The sequence below is a fragment of the Triturus cristatus genome, chromosome 9 (assembly GCF_964204655.1).
Source record: "Triturus cristatus chromosome 9, aTriCri1.1, whole genome shotgun sequence".
In the NCBI taxonomy this organism is placed as follows: Eukaryota; Metazoa; Chordata; class Amphibia; order Caudata; family Salamandridae; genus Triturus; species Triturus cristatus.
The window spans coordinates 529,429,950-529,447,992 of record NC_140592.1 but is presented as its reverse complement, the minus strand read 5'-3'; the positions used below and the strand labels follow the sequence as shown (position 1 = coordinate 529,447,992).

The 18,043-nt window shown below is 45.8% G+C and overlaps 1 protein-coding gene across 1 annotated transcript in view; it reads left to right on the top strand.

Annotated features, from left to right (window-relative positions):
- The window catches only part of ANTXR2 (ANTXR cell adhesion molecule 2), a 670,700-nt gene that overhangs the window by 501,472 nt on the left and 151,185 nt on the right, over positions 1 to 18,043 (top strand). The window contains exon 11 of the mRNA XM_085625534.1: positions 15,020 to 15,098. Within this exon, the coding sequence (XP_085481660.1) occupies positions 15,020 to 15,098 (79 nt within the window). The remainder of the gene's footprint in view (positions 1 to 15,019; positions 15,099 to 18,043) is intronic.

The window sequence follows — 18,043 nt, the reverse complement described above, 5'->3', positions numbered from 1 at the left end:
AAAGCCTCCCACAGGGAGATGGCCGAAGAGACCGACCCCACATTCTCGTCGAAATATCGCTGTAAGGATTTGATCAAATCGGCACGAATGGTGGGGTCGCGCAAATACCATGCATTGATTGGGGCCACCCTGCCATCCCCCCTCGGGAAGACATCGAAATGCAACAACAATGGGGAGTGGTCTGAGATACCCCGCGCTAGATGGCGCACCTCCCCCACCCTCCCTGCATGGGCCGCCGGGACAAGGATGTAATCAAGCCGCGAGAGGCTACCATGGGCACCCGAGTGGAAGGTGTACTGTCGCAATGCGGGATGCTTTAATCGCCAGCAATCCACCAGGCCCAGCGTGTCCAGAAGGCCGGGCAGCCACGCCTGTGCCCGGGGGAGGTCCCTAGGGGGATGGCGATCCATAGACCCAGAGGCTACCGCATTAAAGTCCCCTCCAACCACCAGCAGGCCACTCGGAAGGTCCAGAAGGAGGCGCCCCAGGTCCGCGAATGTGGTGGCTTGTAACCCAGGCGGGACGTACACTGATATAAAGATAAACACTCTACCCTCCATTCTTCCCACCAGAACCGTGTAGCGTCCCCTCTCATCATGGCGCACCTCATCAATCTCCAACGGGAGCGAGTTCTTGATCATAATACCCACCCCCCGCGAGCCCGAGGTGAAGCCGGAATGGGCCACCAAACGATATCCCCGCCGATTCATTGCATGAAAGGAGTTACCTATAAGGTGCGTCTCCTGCAGGAAGACAACATCTGGTGAAATACGTTTTAAGTACTGCAGGACCACACCACGCTTAATCCTATCCCCCAGGCCGTTAACATTCCATGACAACACAGTCAAATCCCTACCCCCCATCATACGTCGAATCAATCGGTCGTCCCCCATCGAGCATCCTAAAAACAACAACATAGTAGCGGGTTTGCCCTGCGGTGCTAACAAACAACACACCCCCCCCACCCCCCGGTCCCAACAGAACTCCCCCCTCCCTGCACCCCTGCATGAGCCCAGACAGCCCCCCCAAAGTGCAGTGTGCCTGTCGCCCCATAGCTAAAATACTAACTAGTCCCCCAGAGGAGGAGGGAAGCCCCCAACAGACCCCGCGCGACCTCCATAGGAGGGGAACATACGCAATCAATAAATGGTGAAGGAACAACGTCCAGAGCAAGGCCTATTCAGTCACCCCTCAATTCTGATCCGGCGGGCCCTCCTCGCCAGCCGCGCCCCCCCCGCCCCCCCGGCCCCGATCTCCAGGCAGAGTGTCCAGCCAGTCCCCAGCCGCCTCGGGCCGGTCGAAGAAGTGCGTGCGACCATCCACCTCTACCCTCAGCTTGGCTGGAAAGAGCATTGAGTACTTGAGGTTCAGGTCCCTTAGGCGACGTTTAACACCAAGAAAGCTCTGTCGCTGCTTCTGGACCGCCGGAGTAAAGTCTGGGTAGAAATGTACCTCCATGTTGTCAAGCTTGACCGGTCCCTGTTGCCTGGAGGTCTGGAGGATAGCATCTCTGTCCCGAAAATTAAAAATCCGGGCAATGAGCGGCCGCGGCGGGGCACCAGTCTTAGGTCTGCCCCCGGGGACCCGGTGAGCACGCTCCACCGCAAAAAGCTTACTCAGCCCCCGGGGCTGGAGATGGGTCAGGATCAAATCTTCCACGAAAAGATCCGCCGCCTCCGCCTCTCGTCCCTCCGGCACCCCCACAATACGGACATTATTCCTCCGGGCCCGACCCTCGGAGTCCTCCAATCGCCGGTCCATCAGGGCGCTCGCCTGGCCAAGCCGGCGCACCTCCTTCTGGAGGGCCACCACGTCTGTCGTGAGGCTCGTTGTGGTGTGGGCCAGGGAGTCGACTCGGTCGTTTGTTTTGGACAAGTCTGCCCTCACAAGGCTCACATCCACAAGGACCGAGTCTATTTTTTGCGCTAAGGTGTCGAAACGCTGGTCCACCGAGGCCTTCATCTCTGCGATGGCGCCCATGACGTCCCGGAGGGTCAGATCCACCGGATGAGCAGATGCCTCCGTCGGGCCCACCGGGGATGCACGCGATGTCTCCGGAGAACCCTTCTGAAGCGTGTAGCGGTCCATACTGTTGGCCTGGTGCGCCGTGCCACGGCGGGTCGTCTTCACCTTCGCCCGGTCGCCATCTTGTTTGGTGGACATGCTGGTTCTTCCACCGTCGTGCCAAGCTCCCCAAACGGGCCGCTATACCAAGTCACGGGTGCCAGGGGGGGGGCAGGGGCGACCACCGAACCGCGGGTCAACCCACCGCCGGCGGGTCAGCCGGGCTCCTGGACAAGGCCACACCACCGCACCCCGCTCCGCAGCCCGACCCGGCTTGAGAGCTAGGAGGGCGCAAAAGCGAAAGTGAAAGTGCGGGGTACGCCAGTCGCCCAGCCCCGCTCGCCGCTGTTATTCACTTTGTCCCCGGATCGCCCCACTACTCCAATCCGGGGGGCCGGCGAGGAGAAGGCCGCAACCTTCGATCGATGCTCCCACCGGCGTTCGGGGTCCGATTCGAGCCCAAAAAACGGGTGGCGCCTCAGCTCCGGTTCCCCAACACAGTCCCCTCAACAAGGACAGGATATCGCCAGGATTAATTCAGGAGGTCGCGGAGGTCCTCGGGAGCCTCGCACCTACGCGGCCATCTTGGTTGCGCACTAGGCTCCTCCCGTACTTGCAATCTAAATTGTCTGTCTGCACAATCAATCCCTTGTTCAGTTTGTGCTTTATCATAAGCTATAGCTTTCTGCGTAATCGTCTGATTTCCTTTTATCCTACATACTTTCTCCTCCCTCATATGTCTACGCTTTGCTTCCTTCTGCCACAGGTTTAGGAAGTCAAACATTGAATGTCAACTACGTTTACAAAATAATCGATCCGCAGAAAATGTATCTTTTTCTCATCAAAAGACCCGGTAAGGGCCATTGTAATTCAACATTATCTTTAGTATATTTGTGCCATAATGTATTAAACAAGAGAGGTGTAATACCAGGCTTTACATACATATCATAACTTGGGCTGCCCTCAGGCGGGGCAGGTTGACTTTCAGCCAAACGCATATCATTATGGTGACAACAACATCCAAAACAACTCAATCTACTAAAACACGGCATGGTTATTATCGCCACACGTTCCTCATTTGATCATAAAAAGAAACTTCCAAACATGGCCATGTTCAAACATTCACAAAACATACAACCTTACGCTCATTTAAACATACACAAGACAATAATATATATATATACATACAAAGATATTCAAAGTGACGTCCTTTCAAACAAAGAACAGAGCCCGTCGACTCCTGTTCGTGGAGAATCAATCAAATTCAAATTCCAAGACCAACAGATACCAAAATCAAGCAGTCCAAAGACTACCAAGAGACCGTCAGACAGGTATAACCACAGACCGACCTACAGACCATCCCGCAGCCTTCCTGGTTCACTCCTGGGACTATTCTGACTAAGCCCGCTTCATTAGCGCCGCTTCAGATGTGTTCCCAAGGCTACCCAGGTACAGCCACAGGCTTTTCCGAGAGTAGTCCGGCCGGGAGCGCACCACACGTGCCACACCAGGCATCCGATCAGCGCCTCTATTATTCACAAAAGGTCCGTGGAGCATCTACACGTGCAGCCACCACAATGCTGCCCCGTCAGACCCCCAAGATTCTCCGTGGTACACTGACCACCAAATACTTACACAGTTAACTGCTTCAAAAGCACTGTTCAACAGTGCATGCCAAAATCATCAAATCAATTCCACTCACCTGGTGCACACAGGTACAATCGCGTGTTCTCCACTGCCAACTCCTGAAGACCAACACAGTCAGCTCCTGGGTTACGCCCGTAGGACTCCAGTGAAGGGTCACTAGCAGCAGGGGATACTCTGATCGTGAGAGCGGAGTAAGTTCATACCAAAGATTACTAAATTTCAAAGGATCCTTTTTCCGTCCACCCGCTCGACCAGAATTACTCCTTGTCCTTGCCACCCGTTTACGGGGAGGACGACCCAGTCACAGAGTCCCGGCGGAGTCGCCAAACTGATGTACCAATAAAATAAACTAAAGGACTATACCTACCAATAGTCACAATACCATGACCAAATAATCAGTCAGTTAGCAGTGAAGAAGGTTCAATCGTTTATTAGAAAAAATACTCTATAGAGGAGCCTCTCCGAACCTCACCCATCAGGTGCGCCGAGAAGACTGTTGGCTCGTATTCAAACAAGAGGTTATATACTTTTCGGTTCAACACATACAATCACTGTAAAAGGAAAAATACCAGTTGGCCCTCGAGCTCCAGGAAAGGACCATATATGGCACACATCAGATCAGTACAAAGGCTTGACTATCTATTGCTGAGGAGGTCAGGAGGGGTGACGCCCTTTCGTCTTGGTGCCTGGGAGTGCAGACACAGGAATACGCTTATTGCCCCCAAAGCCAGATGCGACCTTGAGTCTCAGAACAGTCGAGTAAAACAGCCTCCCTTCAGCTGCTATCAGTAACTCAAATGAACTGGGGCCTGACAACTGCACGTGATCAACACGTGATCGCGGCCCGTGCTCGAGCATATGATCAGAAGATGGCATCTGTATGGTTCTCGGCCTACTCTTTTAGGAATACATATACGGGGAGGAAATAAACGAATTTCCTCCATACAAAAGCATACATATCAAACAGGGAGTAATCGTATAGATGCATCATGCTAACATAATATATGTCCGATACCCCTTATATACGGGAAATCTACTTTTTATCCCTCAAAACAGCACCTACTTCTTACCTCGTACTACACTTACGTTAGGTACACTTGGGTAGAACTATTTAGAAGCATCAGATGAGTATCCACATTTTAGCCTGTGTTATTTATGTATGTATTTTAATTAATATATGTCATAGCTACAAACCATGCTATTGCAGTATTATTTTATCTTACTGCTAACTCTGTACATATTGTACTTCGCAGCCTGTCTTACGATTGTAGCAGTTCATTTCTCTTGCATGAGAAATAAGACTGTTCAATAAACCCTTTTTATTGAAACAACCGTCTCTCTATTTCTGTGCAACTCTGTAGAAACTAAGCATGCACAAATGACTGAGTGAAACTGTTATCTATTGATTCCACGGTTCTGAGATTGTTCCGACTCTAAGGGAAACAAAGTTGTCATGTTTATGCAGTTGTCAGAAACTAATCCCTTCTTGTATATTCGAGAAGTTTCTAGTGACATCTGAGTTAGCTGGCATACACAAGTAATTAAGTTTAATGTATTCGATAGAGACATACTGACCTCAGTCCAATGTCAAATCTATAGTGCATATTATTCCAATGCGCAGAGCCTATCAGGGATATAGGAACTACACTACATAGGCTGATGTTGATGAGTGATGCAGGGAAAAAGTATGCCTCACCTTCTCCCTGGAGTAGCAGTGAGCCCATTATATCGGTAGTTAAAGCGTTCTAAGTCCGTTGGATTGATCCTGCTTTCATTAGGGCAAAGCAGTACGCTTGTAACGCTTTTCGCCCTAAGTGGGATGGGTATTCCCAGACGTGGGACCCGTGCTCACTACGCCACTGGAGTCAAGCTATCCTGGCTGATGACGGCTGATAGTCAGAAACCGGTCCTAGGATGCTTGATTCCGGACCAGGGAAGACATGGCTTGGCAGTTCGGGCTGGACTGTTCCCATGAGGCACAGGGTCAAGACTGATTTGCATATGGCCATGTCTAAACTGGGGTGGTGTAGTGGGCAAAAGAACGATGGATTTAACCCAGATCTCTTGACTGGGGGAGAATGTATGCATTGTCAGCATTCCGTCCATCATTTGTTTGTTGTAACGCTTTTCGCCCTAAGTGGGATGGGTATTCCCAGACGTAAGACCCGTGCTCACTACGCCACTGGAGTCAAGCTATCCTGGCTGATGACGGCTGATAGCCAGAAACCGGTCCTAGGATGCTTGATTCCGGACCAGGGAAGACATGGCTTGGCAGTTCGGGCTGGACTGTTCCCATGAGGCACAGGGTCAAGACTGATTTGCATATGGCCATGTCTAAACTGGGGTGGTGTAATGGGCAAAAGAACGATGGATTTAACCCAGATCTCTTGACTGGGGGAGAATGTATGCATTGTCAGCATTCCGTCCATCATTTGTTTGTTGTAACGCTTTTCGCCCTAAGTGGGATGGGTATTCCCAGACGTGGGACCCGTGCTCACTACGCCACTGGAGTCAAGCTATCCTGGCTGATGACGGCTGATAGCCAGAAACCGGTCCTAGGATGCTTGATTCCGGACCAGGGAAGACATGGCTTGGCAGTTCGGGCTGGACTGTTCCCATTAGGCACAGGGTCAAGACTGATTTGCATATGGCCATGTCTAAACTGGGGTGGTGTAGTGGGCAAAAGAACGATGGATTTAACCCAGATCTCTTGACTGGGGGAGAATGTATGCATTGTCAGCATTCCGTCCATCATTTGTTTGTTGTAACGCTTCATTAGGGCAAAGCGGCAGACGCCGCAGTGCTCTAGGGTTACAAGGCTCTCAGCAGTGGGTAGAGAGGCAGGCCAGCTCCCGATTTGCGTCTCGGTCCCAAGGGGCCGCCGTCTTGACGATGGGGCCGAAGGGCTCTGCCCACGGCTAGGTATCCGAAGATATCAAGAGGAGGCAAGTTGCTCACCGTGGGAGATGCTGTGGTGATCCTGGTTGCAACGCAGCCATCTCATCAGTGGTAGCACGAAACCTGTAAAGGAAGTGCCGGGAGATGCTTCGGGGAAAGAGCGCCCAGGGCCGCAAGAGCCGATGGTAGAGGAGGGGGCAGGGTGCTCACTGTGGGAGATGCTACCATGTTCTTGGTCTCACCGCCGTCCACTGCTGGTAGAGCGCCCCAATAGAAGCGGCGCCTGGGGGTTGCTTCTGGGTACAGACTGTTGGTGGCGGAGCGGCTGGGGCGGCGTCAGTGGTTATCGTTAGCTGTCTCACTTAGCATGCCCTTTCATCGCTGTGCCACTGCCTCAGAGCGGTCTGTGCTCCAATTGTGGAAACTGGACAGGATCCCTCGTTTTCCAGTGGGGATCCTCTTTACCTCACTCAATTTCTGGAGAGGTGGGTTATATTCCAAAGGAACTCCAGTAATATTCCTAGGAAGGTCATCCATCATTCCGCAAAGAGAGAGCTCAATTACAGGGTGTTGAAAGGGATTTAAAGCCTAAAGCGATACCCAGCCATTGGAGCTACGCGAGGGAGCTCCTCACCATAGGCCATCTTGTTATTTTGTTTTATCATTGCCGGCATCATCAGCACAAAGCAGTACCATAAACTGCTCACGTTCCGAAAGAGGTCATCGCTTGATTATGCTCTTTTTGTGTACACTGGACTGCTGGTCTACTGGGAATAGTAAATCATTAACTGTCATGTAGCACCCTTGAACTGTGTTGCGGGTCTATCAACTTCACAGTCTTTCCTGCTTTGATAGGCAGCCTTTTAAAAGAAAAGAAAAAAGGAAAAAAATATATACAAATATAAATTATATACAAAAGGATTTAAATCATTTGTTGGTGGTACCATGCTAATTTTAGGAATTATAGTGTGTGCTAAGGTGACTTTACCCTGTGAAAAATGCTGACTCTGCTGCACTATGTTTGAAAGGAACCTGTTTTCTCTCATGATGTTGTCATAGAGGTAATGGAAGGTGTTCCAAAAGCTACAAGGTCACACTGTATTCCTCAGCCATGTGTCAGTAAAGTCTGATATCCCGACTATAACATGAACTTCTAGTAGCAGCGGCAAGAGCAGCAGCCTATCAGTTGATTCCCCGGTGTTCCACTGTAGCCCCTTACCAATGCTGCCGGATTTTTAATGCCTTCCGAAGCCCTTAAACTATCCGCAGCACTAGCCTCAATAGAAAATATACACTTTGCGACCGCCGTGAAAGCGGTCACATCCTAATTCTGAAAGCGGAACCGCCGACTCCTTGTCTGGCAGGCTGTTTCCACTACGATGTCAGTAGGACGTTCATCCAACCGACATTGTAATGGGGCCCAATGTGTCTGTGTGAAATAACATACCTTACCAGTAGCAAACATGTTTTTATACTGCAGGGATGCCCAAAGGAGTGACTGCTCGCTGTACAAATGCACACGCTATGTTAAAATTTGCATTTTAAACTTGCTCTATTGATCACTCCCCAGAAGAACACACAGTATCTAAATCCAGGCACTTTGTCCAGGATAATCTCTAATGCGCTCTAGAAAGTGACATTTCCCTTTGATGGATTGCATGCCTTACAATGCATGTAGAATACAAGTGAGTCTGTTTTTGGTACAGCACACATCGCAATGACATGCATTTCAAGGTGCTCTCATATGTGTCAATGACCTTACTAACAAATATGACAGCGTCTTAAAATAATTGGGTTCAGCATGTGCACTGCACAATACAGGTGGTCAACCCAGCAAACTATCAGAGAGGTCCAATTCAAGGGGCTCCTCCCTCCCTCGAAGATCCCTTGCATGGGCCTGAAAATAACAGCCACGTAAGTGATGCCACAAACATGTTAGAATATAATAAAGTGTCTAAATTCAAAAAAGTGTATTCCTTTAAGTTGTGAAGCTTTAACATTAATATATCACATTATAGCATTTCACTGAGTACTTATTAAAAGTGATACTTTATGAACATGAACATAGTACCATCCATGCCCCTGTCCCCACACTGATGACAGTGCTGTAAGTAAACCAAGACGCAAGGCAGTTGTCATGTGAACCCTGTATGTGGCCCAGATTGTTATACACCAACAATATAGTCTATTAAATAAAAAACAACTGGTTTTTGTACAGCTGGTATTTGAAAGTGCTTTAATTCCCAATTATGGAGAAAAGATTGTTATGGTGAAATAAAATACTTGCCTAAGATCACGCAATTTAAGCAGAGAGGACACTATTTATCCAGGTTTTCTGTTTTCTCTTTGTACAAGTCAGCCACTCAATGGGTATCTATTTGTCTCTCCTTTCATGTTACTGCTTTGGTTTTACCTCTGTGCTTTTTTCTGCAGTTTTTGTATAGTGTGAATTTGACCTGAAGGTATTGAAGTGCTTTACATGTGCATCAGTTACATTACAGAGGGTCATATTCTTGTTGTTCATTAGCACAGCCAGAAGTGATTCGCAGTGCGCACAAACACTAACCGGGGGCTGGGAACACTTTTACCTGCTGTAACAGAGTCCCAGGCCTTTAGGGGTCCGCTTACCCATGTACTACCAGCCCTGCTCCTGTCTCAAGAAAACCCATTGGAGCCTCAGCCACCAATGCAGTGATGTCAAATTGCTTCTGGGCTAGGGAGTTGATGGGCTTAGGGGACAGGTTGGGCGACAGGAGGGAGAGTCGGTCTGGGCTCGGCTGCTTGGTTTACTGGGGCTACTGGGCACTAGTGTGCGCCATGAGAAGAGCCACTTAACTGCATGTAGAGTCACTGCCCACCCACAAGTTCCTCCTCGTACACCTTCCTTCCCACACTGTCGAAGAGGTTCAAGAGGAGGAGCCAGGTGTCATTGCAGCTTTTAAAGAGGTTGAGCTGGTCCGAGGAGGCTGTCCAATATATTTATGCCAGGGCCGTCATTAGTAGCACTTTCACACGCTTCTAGATTGACGGCCCTGTAACCCAAACGCCAGCTGAGATAGGGTGGTGCTACTTACATGTCTGTATGTGTGTGGTCATTTAGTCAATGTACTGAGTCCTCTTCCTACTGCCAATCTGCATGAGCCTGCTCGGCCTGCATCCCATAATGTGTGTGCACAGCCTCAGAGTAAGGCTGCCATGATGATGCCAGAGCCACTGCGCCAATAACGAGCCAGGCAGCTCAAGTAAGATCAATTGCAGTGCTGAGGCGCCTTCCCAGTTCAAGAAAATGCTCACAAAAGGCTAATATGTCAAAAAATAGGCACTCGCAAATTGATTTTTTTCTCACACAAATGCGGAAAGTGTTACCTATTTGGGCGGGAATTAGCCCAATCTGGCAACACTGCACAGCTTGCTAATTAACAACTAGAGCGCTAACAATCTGTATTCCTGACAAAACTCTGGCACACCAGAGACTATCTTGATAGAAGCTAAGCTGTAAAACTTAAAGCATTTCCTTTTAAAACGGAAAATAATATGGTGGTTAATTTTGTTGTAGAAATTATGTCTGGGGCTCTAGAAAGCTAAAATGAGTACACATTTTCTAAGATTCCTCAAATATCTTCCTCATCCAGTTTAGTCAAACATTCTGACATGCAGAGTGAAGCATGCACTTCCAACAGCAGCAGTAGACTGTCATAATAACTCGCTGGTAAACAACTGCTGTATTCCCACAGTTTTCTAATGAACAACTAGAACACTAACAAATGTGTATTTATGACAAAAATATGGCACCCCTGAATGCCATCTTAATTGAATCTAAGCTGTAAAATTCAAAGCATTTCGTACAGAGTATAGTGTAGTAAATGAAAAAATGAAGGGGTTCTTTTTGTTATAGAAGTTATGGTAAGTTCTCTAGAAAGCTAGAATGAAGTCACAATTTATATGAGTTCTCAAATGTCATCCTCGTCCATTTCACTAAAAACATTCTGGCATGCAGAGTAAAACATGTACTTCCAGCATCAGCAGCAGTTTGTCTGGTAACTCCTTAGTAATCAACTGCAATGTCACCAAAGAGTTGTAATGAACAACTTAAAGAGTAACATTTTGTATTCAAGACAAAGGTAAGGCAGTCCAGCATGCCACCTAGATGGAATAGGAGCTGTTACATTTAAAGCCTTTTCAGAAGGACAGGCTTAAGTAAATGAACATTGAGATTTTAATGCAGGCATGAAACCAGAGGTCTAAAAATGTGAAATGGGCTTTTAGTAATTTGAGGCATTATATTTTTTAACGGGGCTAGAAATAGTTAAAGAGAGAGACATCCTCATAAGTACATCATCCCCTTTCACATTTATTTACTCAGCCTACCCAAATTCTGAGTCATATTGACCCACGCTGCCCTCCTGAGTCTATTATGGGCCGGTGTTTGCCTTTAATGTAAGTGGGTGTGCCCCGGTGCCCACCCCAACATTTTAGGGGCCATGGTGGGAGCCCGAGGGCCCCAGTGGCTCCAGCCACCTCCCCTATAGTACAGGAGCCGGCATTGCTACTGCCCGGAGGGAGCAAGCATAATTAGCTGCTCCCTCCGGGCAGGAGTAATATCGGTTCTGTTTCCCTACCTGCAGTGATGCATTTTAAAGCTCCATCGGCGTAGGGCAACGCAGCACTACAGCTTGCTGGGCTGCCCTAAGCCAAAGTGAAAGTGAAGGAATGCATCGTATGTAGACAATATGGTTTATTCCTGTCTTCTCCCCCTGCGCTGGTGCCGTTTCGTCAGCCTAGCGCCAACACAGTCACCCTTGCACCATAGTGCAAGGGTGCCTGTGTTGTCAGCAGTATTGTTTCTATGGAAGAAGAGGCACCTTCCTGCACAGAAACAATCCTAAGAGGTGTTTTCCTCTTTCTATGATGCTGCAGAATGAAAGAAAGATATTTCTCCTTGTTACGCCTCACCTAGGGAGGCGTAAGGTTTTGGTGCTTTCTCAGGTTTACATGCTCTGGTAATTCTGGGGAAGTATCAAAATTCATGGCTGTTGAATGGGAAAACCCACCACAATGCCCATGGGACGCCTCCCGAGTGCAGAGTAAAGCAACATAGCTATTTGGTGCCTTGCCTTACTCCATATCAATGAGGCCATTTAAAGCAACGCATTGTGGCTTTGCGTGGCCTCATAGATATGATATTGTGATTTGTGCCACCGGAGCATCACAAAAAGTGACGCTCCGCCAATGCAAGGGGCTCGTAAATATGCCCCTAAGATTGGACCTAAAAAAGCAGCCTCCTTTCATAGTAATTGGTCAAGTGGAGTTCTTTGTTACCCTGCATTAAACAAAAGGAATGGAGTGGTGACCTTGATTGCCAGAAACTCAGGCCTGAAAATAGATTACCATGAGATAGACACAGCGGGTAGGTGAATGCTCACAAAACGTTCCAAAAATGCTAAGGCTTTCCATGTTATTAATGTCTATGGGCCAAACTTAGATGACCCAGACTTCTGGGATTCCTTAACTCTACCACTAAGTCGCATCCTAAGTAACAAACTGATTGTAATGGGCTGCGACTTCAACATACCCCTAGGTGTATTTTTAGACAGGCAGTTAAGAGCCTCCTTCCATGCACCAGAGTCCCAGAAGTCTCTCCTCAAATTGTGCTCGAGATTCAACCTACTTGACTGTTGGAGACTACAACATTCTGTTACCAGAGATTAGACTTTTTTGTCTAACCCACACAAGTTGTACTCAAGAATAGATTATCTCCTCGTCTGAAACCCCCACACACACAGCTCATTGACAAAACAGAAATCCTTCCTAGGCTGATCTCCGATCACTCTTATATTTCGTTAATTCTCACTGGTATTAACGTGAAACCAACCTGTAAGACTTGATGGTTTAATGATGAATCCATCAAATATACTGTATCGAGGAACAGTATTGAAAAAAACATTCTTAACTACAATAATGACGATACTTCAGTAGACGTTTCTTTGCCACTTTCTGGATGCACTTAAGGAAATTGTTAGAGGCACTGCAATAGACCCACCATCAAATCTAAACAAAGCCCATAGTGGCAAATTATCAGAGTTGGAACAAGAAATCAAGATAAATATAAAGGCTTTAAACTTTGCGAAGCAAATAAATCATGGAAAATGCTCGCATCCTATCTAAAACACAAACAAAATCGAAAGGGCATCACTGTAATCAAAGATAATTAAATTGTGGCACAGACGAACCAACAATACTAGAGGTGTTCAGCGATTTCTATGAGTCACTATATAAAGATGATTCACAGGCCTCTAACAAAATGTGCAGGGCGTACCTAGATGGTACACAAAGTGCCATAACTAGATGGATTTACTGCAAATTTCTACAAATCATTTGCGTTCTCTCTCACCCCCACACATTGATATTTTCAATAATTTTGCGGCTTCTGGAGCTATCTCAGGAACCACAAGTGAAGCCACTATAGTGGTGCTCCCGAAAGAGGGTAAGGACCTAACACTAGCTAAAAAATTATAGGCCAATTTTACTTATAAAAACAAACTGCCTAGGATATCAATTAAGAAACTGAGGCTCCCTGTAAACCTGGGTGGTGTAAACCTGCCATTCCTATCCAAACAAAGATCCTTACGGTTCTCCCAGTTGCTTGATTATACCCCTTCATGGCTCTCAGATGAAAAAGAGAACCTTGAGGATAAACATCTTATTATGCTTTTATCCACCAAAATTAGAACTTGCCAAACACAAACTCTAAACGGGCACTATTAAAGATAGACAAACTGTAGAGGTCCCAATAAATCAATCTAACATTTCTTCGCTTTTGAACAACCCCAAATTTACAATATATGATACACCTGTGTACTGGGATCCTGGTCCCCCAATGGCATTCACTTGTTTAAACACCTAGGCACACAGAAATCACCTCTCTCCTTTAAAGAAATCCAACACAGTACAATCTAATGGAGTTGGATTTTTATGACTTTCTTAAGCTCAAAGCTTGTATAGTCAAGTCCAAGTGCTCCCACAGGGAACCCTCTCTACTTACAGTTATATCATCATTCAACATATCCTGTCACCAAAGCTCCAAATGTTACCACCTTTTAAAACCCAAACCCACTCACCTGAACCATGCCCTGTTAAGAAAATGGGGCGAGGCCAATAGCATCTCTCCGGATGACTGGAGCTTGATTTGGAAATCAGTTGTCTCCCACAAAATTGCCTCTTCCTTGTTGGCTCCTTCACAGATCATTTTTGACACCCTCACCTCATTACAGTATGTCCCTCAGAGAAGATCAAACATGCTGGAATTGCAATAAAGAGATCAGGGACTTACCTCACCTTCTACAGGTTGGTTTCCCTAACAATAGGCTACTAATAGATATCCTACTGACTGCGGCCTGTAATTCTGTGCTCAATAGCTGGAAAGATACTTCTGCCACCTCCTTTAAGGTATGGCTTAACTGGATTACGCACCTAAGAGGAGCTGACATCATTGCACTCTAACACTCACTCTGGAGACCTCAGCAGAGAACTGTGTGGAGAAAGTTGACAACTACTTTGCTAGTAATAAACCCCCCTGAAGCTCTACTGCTCTACTCCGCCACCTTCACTATTACACTCCGTATCAAATGCTGAGTTTAGCTTTTATTTTTAATTACTATTGCCCACACAACAGGGAGGCTGGTATGGGCTTTGATACGTATGTATGTCTTGTTTTGGCCCTTACCTATCCTTGACCCGTATGTTACAATACTGTATCTGCTTACATTGGACTTTATCTGCAGCTTCTCACGGAACGCGCACCAATTACTAGACTCCGTATTCTTAGATGTACCACTTCATCCTATTGTTTGTTGTCTAAGGATTTAAACATGACACGATTGCCTACAGACTTACTCTGTAATGTTGTATACTAATTTCTTTCTTTCTTTTTGCGTTACCATTTGTATGCTATGTCGCATGTTTGTTCAACTCACTTCATTGCAATATGTGACAGGTATCACTCTCATTACTGTTTTTTCTATAAAAATCAATAAAGACTTTGAAATAAAAAATAAAAATACCGTAATTTGAAAAACCTGTTCATAATAGTGGACGGATTTGGAACCCTTACAAAACATAAACGTATAAAACGGATAAATAAGTTATATATACTTTCTGAAATATAATGTTTTTTGCTTAATATTGTAGGGTCAGATGAGATTTTAATTCATAAAGAGTGATGCCGGCTTTGGGTCATTTTACTCTGTAGCGTCCACCATTTCACCACGTTCAGAGATTGTATCCTAAACAAGTGAACCTCTGTTTGTTTACCTGTATACCATGGCAAAGCATTCCCACAATTCCTTTTTATGTTGGCCTGCCCTTTTAAATGTATCCATCTCATCATTTGTTTTTCTTATTTTCCTATCAGTAAGTTGGATGTCTTAATAAGCTTAAATAATGGAGAAACTCCAGTCACCAGTGCCATTACAGTCACAGCGACACATTGCGTAAGTAAACAATGCCTTTGGTAAATGATGTAAGAATTTATAGTATCATTTTCTGGATTCTGTGCACTCCCACTGTTGACAAAGGAAGGAACCGATGGTTAAAGATATAAAGTAACTGGTCGAAGATCAATTGATGGTGAAGTTAGAAGGCTGGCATTAGAACCCAAATCAGGACTGTACAGCCTTGAATCTGAGATGCAGATCACAGAAGCACCCCATTGCATGTAGCTCCTTCCATCTTTCTGTTTGTAGGCTAAAGAAGTAGGACAACAGAATGTCTGTCAGAGTTTGTGGTCTCTCCTGTGGTGAAGAACACTCAGTAGTCACAGGAAGTTTAAGTAGTTTATTACAAGTAAGGAGAGAGGGAGAACGTCCACCTCCCACCACACATTCTCTCCAACTGACGCTACCTAACTGTTTTTCCAACGTTCTACTGTCCTCAACATTCCATCACAGACAAGTGATGTCACAGTACAGATAGTTTCCAGAACCTTCTGGACTGTGCTGGAGATACCACTCATTTTCCCCTTCTACAGATGTTATAATATTGGTAATACAAAGCGAGGTCCTATTTACAATAATAGAATAGATGCATAAGAATAATCTGAGCAATAATGTAACAAGAAGCGTGTCCTGCGTGGGAACATGCGCAAATAAGTAATAAATAGTAGAACAAGAATAAAGAAATAAAGAAATCTTGTCCTAATAAATATTTAAGGTATAGTACATGTTGAGCAACGTGAAGTATTACATAACAAATTAGTTGTACTTCTAAGTAATATGACTGGTCTACCACTACGGGTAGGTCCTTGGGGACCATTTGAAACCTGCACCTCCTCATCACGCGCTCTCACGCCGTCACCAGCTTCATTCATACCATCAAGCTCACCTTGTGTTGTGTCACTACCGCTAGACCTCTCCTTCTGTCCTTCATTATCACCAGAAGTACAGTTTAGTGCTTTTACCTCGTTCCACAGCCAATCCTCATTCTCTCTTTCAGAATAATCATTTTATTTATCCCAGTTCCTCCCAGCATTGATTGCAGCTTGAACAGAGCCCATAATCATGCAATTTAAGCGTTCTATGGCTCTGTTGCCAGCAGGGTGGTAAATAGGAGTGTGCTTCGCTTTGATACCATTCCTGGTCATGAATGCCCTCCATTTGTCAGAGACGTATTGAGGGCCATTATCACACATAATGGTTCTGGGAATTCCTTCTCTTGAAAATGTGTTGGTTAAAAAGGGAATAATGGGAGATAAAACGACTTTTTCACATTCCTCAAACTCCGGCCATTTGGAATACTTATCCAATAAAACAATGATGTATTTAGGAATGCCCCATGAGTCCAGAATAGAACCCAAAATATCTGCTGAGAGTTCTTCCCAGGGATTCTCTGGACATTTGTATTCCTCAAAAGGAGGTCTATGGACAGCCAATGACTTATCACAACTGGCACAATATGCACACATTTTTACATTTTTCTCGACATCATTGTCCACCCCAGGCCACCAATAAGATGCCTTCACCCTTCCCTTGGACTTCATGATACGCGAATGTCCTTCATGCGTAATGCTCAGTATGCGACCTCTAATACAATCACTCTATCTCCCCCTAAGAAGAAACCCTTCATCATTGGACAATTCGCTTCTCACTTCCCAAAATTGTTTTTGCTCAATTGGTACTTTGTACTTATCTGGCCATCCGTGCATTACATAATGCTTTAACTCTATCAAGACACTGTCAGACTCGTACGCTGTTTTCCATTCATCAGCACCTATTACATCTTTCATCTCTTCTGTAAATGTGAAAATGTATTCTTCTCATTTATTTCGACAATACTCATCCAGAGGCAGGGGAGAACTGCTTAAGTAATCTGCTACCTTGTTCCTATTGCCAGGTAAGTACTGAACATCATATACATAGTCTTAACAATCTAAGAGACATTTTTGCAATGCGAGGGGTCTCTGTCACATTGCCACCAGAGGTCAAAACTTTGACCAAGGGTTTGTGGTCCATTCTAAGGATGAATTTTGAGCCCTACAGGTACTGCCTGAATTTGTCTGTTGCCAATACTGTGGTTAGCATTTCTTTTTCAATTACTGAGAATTTTTCCTCAGAGGGAGTGAGCGAATGGGAAGTGAATGCTATGGTGGTTTCTAAAACATCACAAGACACTTGGGTCAAGACAGCACCCAACCCTTTACCGCTGGCATCTGTAGTGACTACACTGAGTGCTGAGATGTCAAATCCTTGTAGGAGTATGGCATTGCAAATGTCCAATCTAATACTATAAAACTCCAGTTTAACTAATGAGTTCCAAATGAAAGTTTTTTTATCTTTCAAAAGTTGACGTAACCCAAGAGTCTTGGTTGCAAAATTCTTTACGAATTTACTGTAAAACTCTGCTAGACCCAGGAATGATCTGACCTCTTCTTTAGTCTTGGGGGCGGGTGCTGAACTGATTGCTTTAATTATGTCCTTCTTGGGTGCGATGCCCTTCCTGCCCACCTCATGACCCAAATAAGTTACAGATCGTAGAGCGAATTTACACTTTCTCAAGTCAGCAGTAAGGCCATTTTCAGCTAGTCTTCTCAAAACCTGTATCAATTTTGAATTGTGCTCTTCCTTATACATGCCCATGATGAGTATGTCGTCTTGAAAGTATGTGACACCTTTCAAGTTGTTAAATGGCTTGTGCATCAGATGCTGAAAAGCAGCAGCAGCTAAGGCCAAGCCAAATGGCATGCTCACAAATCTGTAACACCCGAAGGGTGTGACAAATGATGTTAACTTCTTACATGACATATGTAGGTAAATTTGGTGTAAAGCTGCTGTGAGGTCGATGGCGGAGAACCATTGCACCCCTTTGATTTCTGCAGTAGTTCATTGATTTTAGGAAGTAGTAACATATCTATTACAATGTTCTTGTGAAGCTCCCTGAGAAC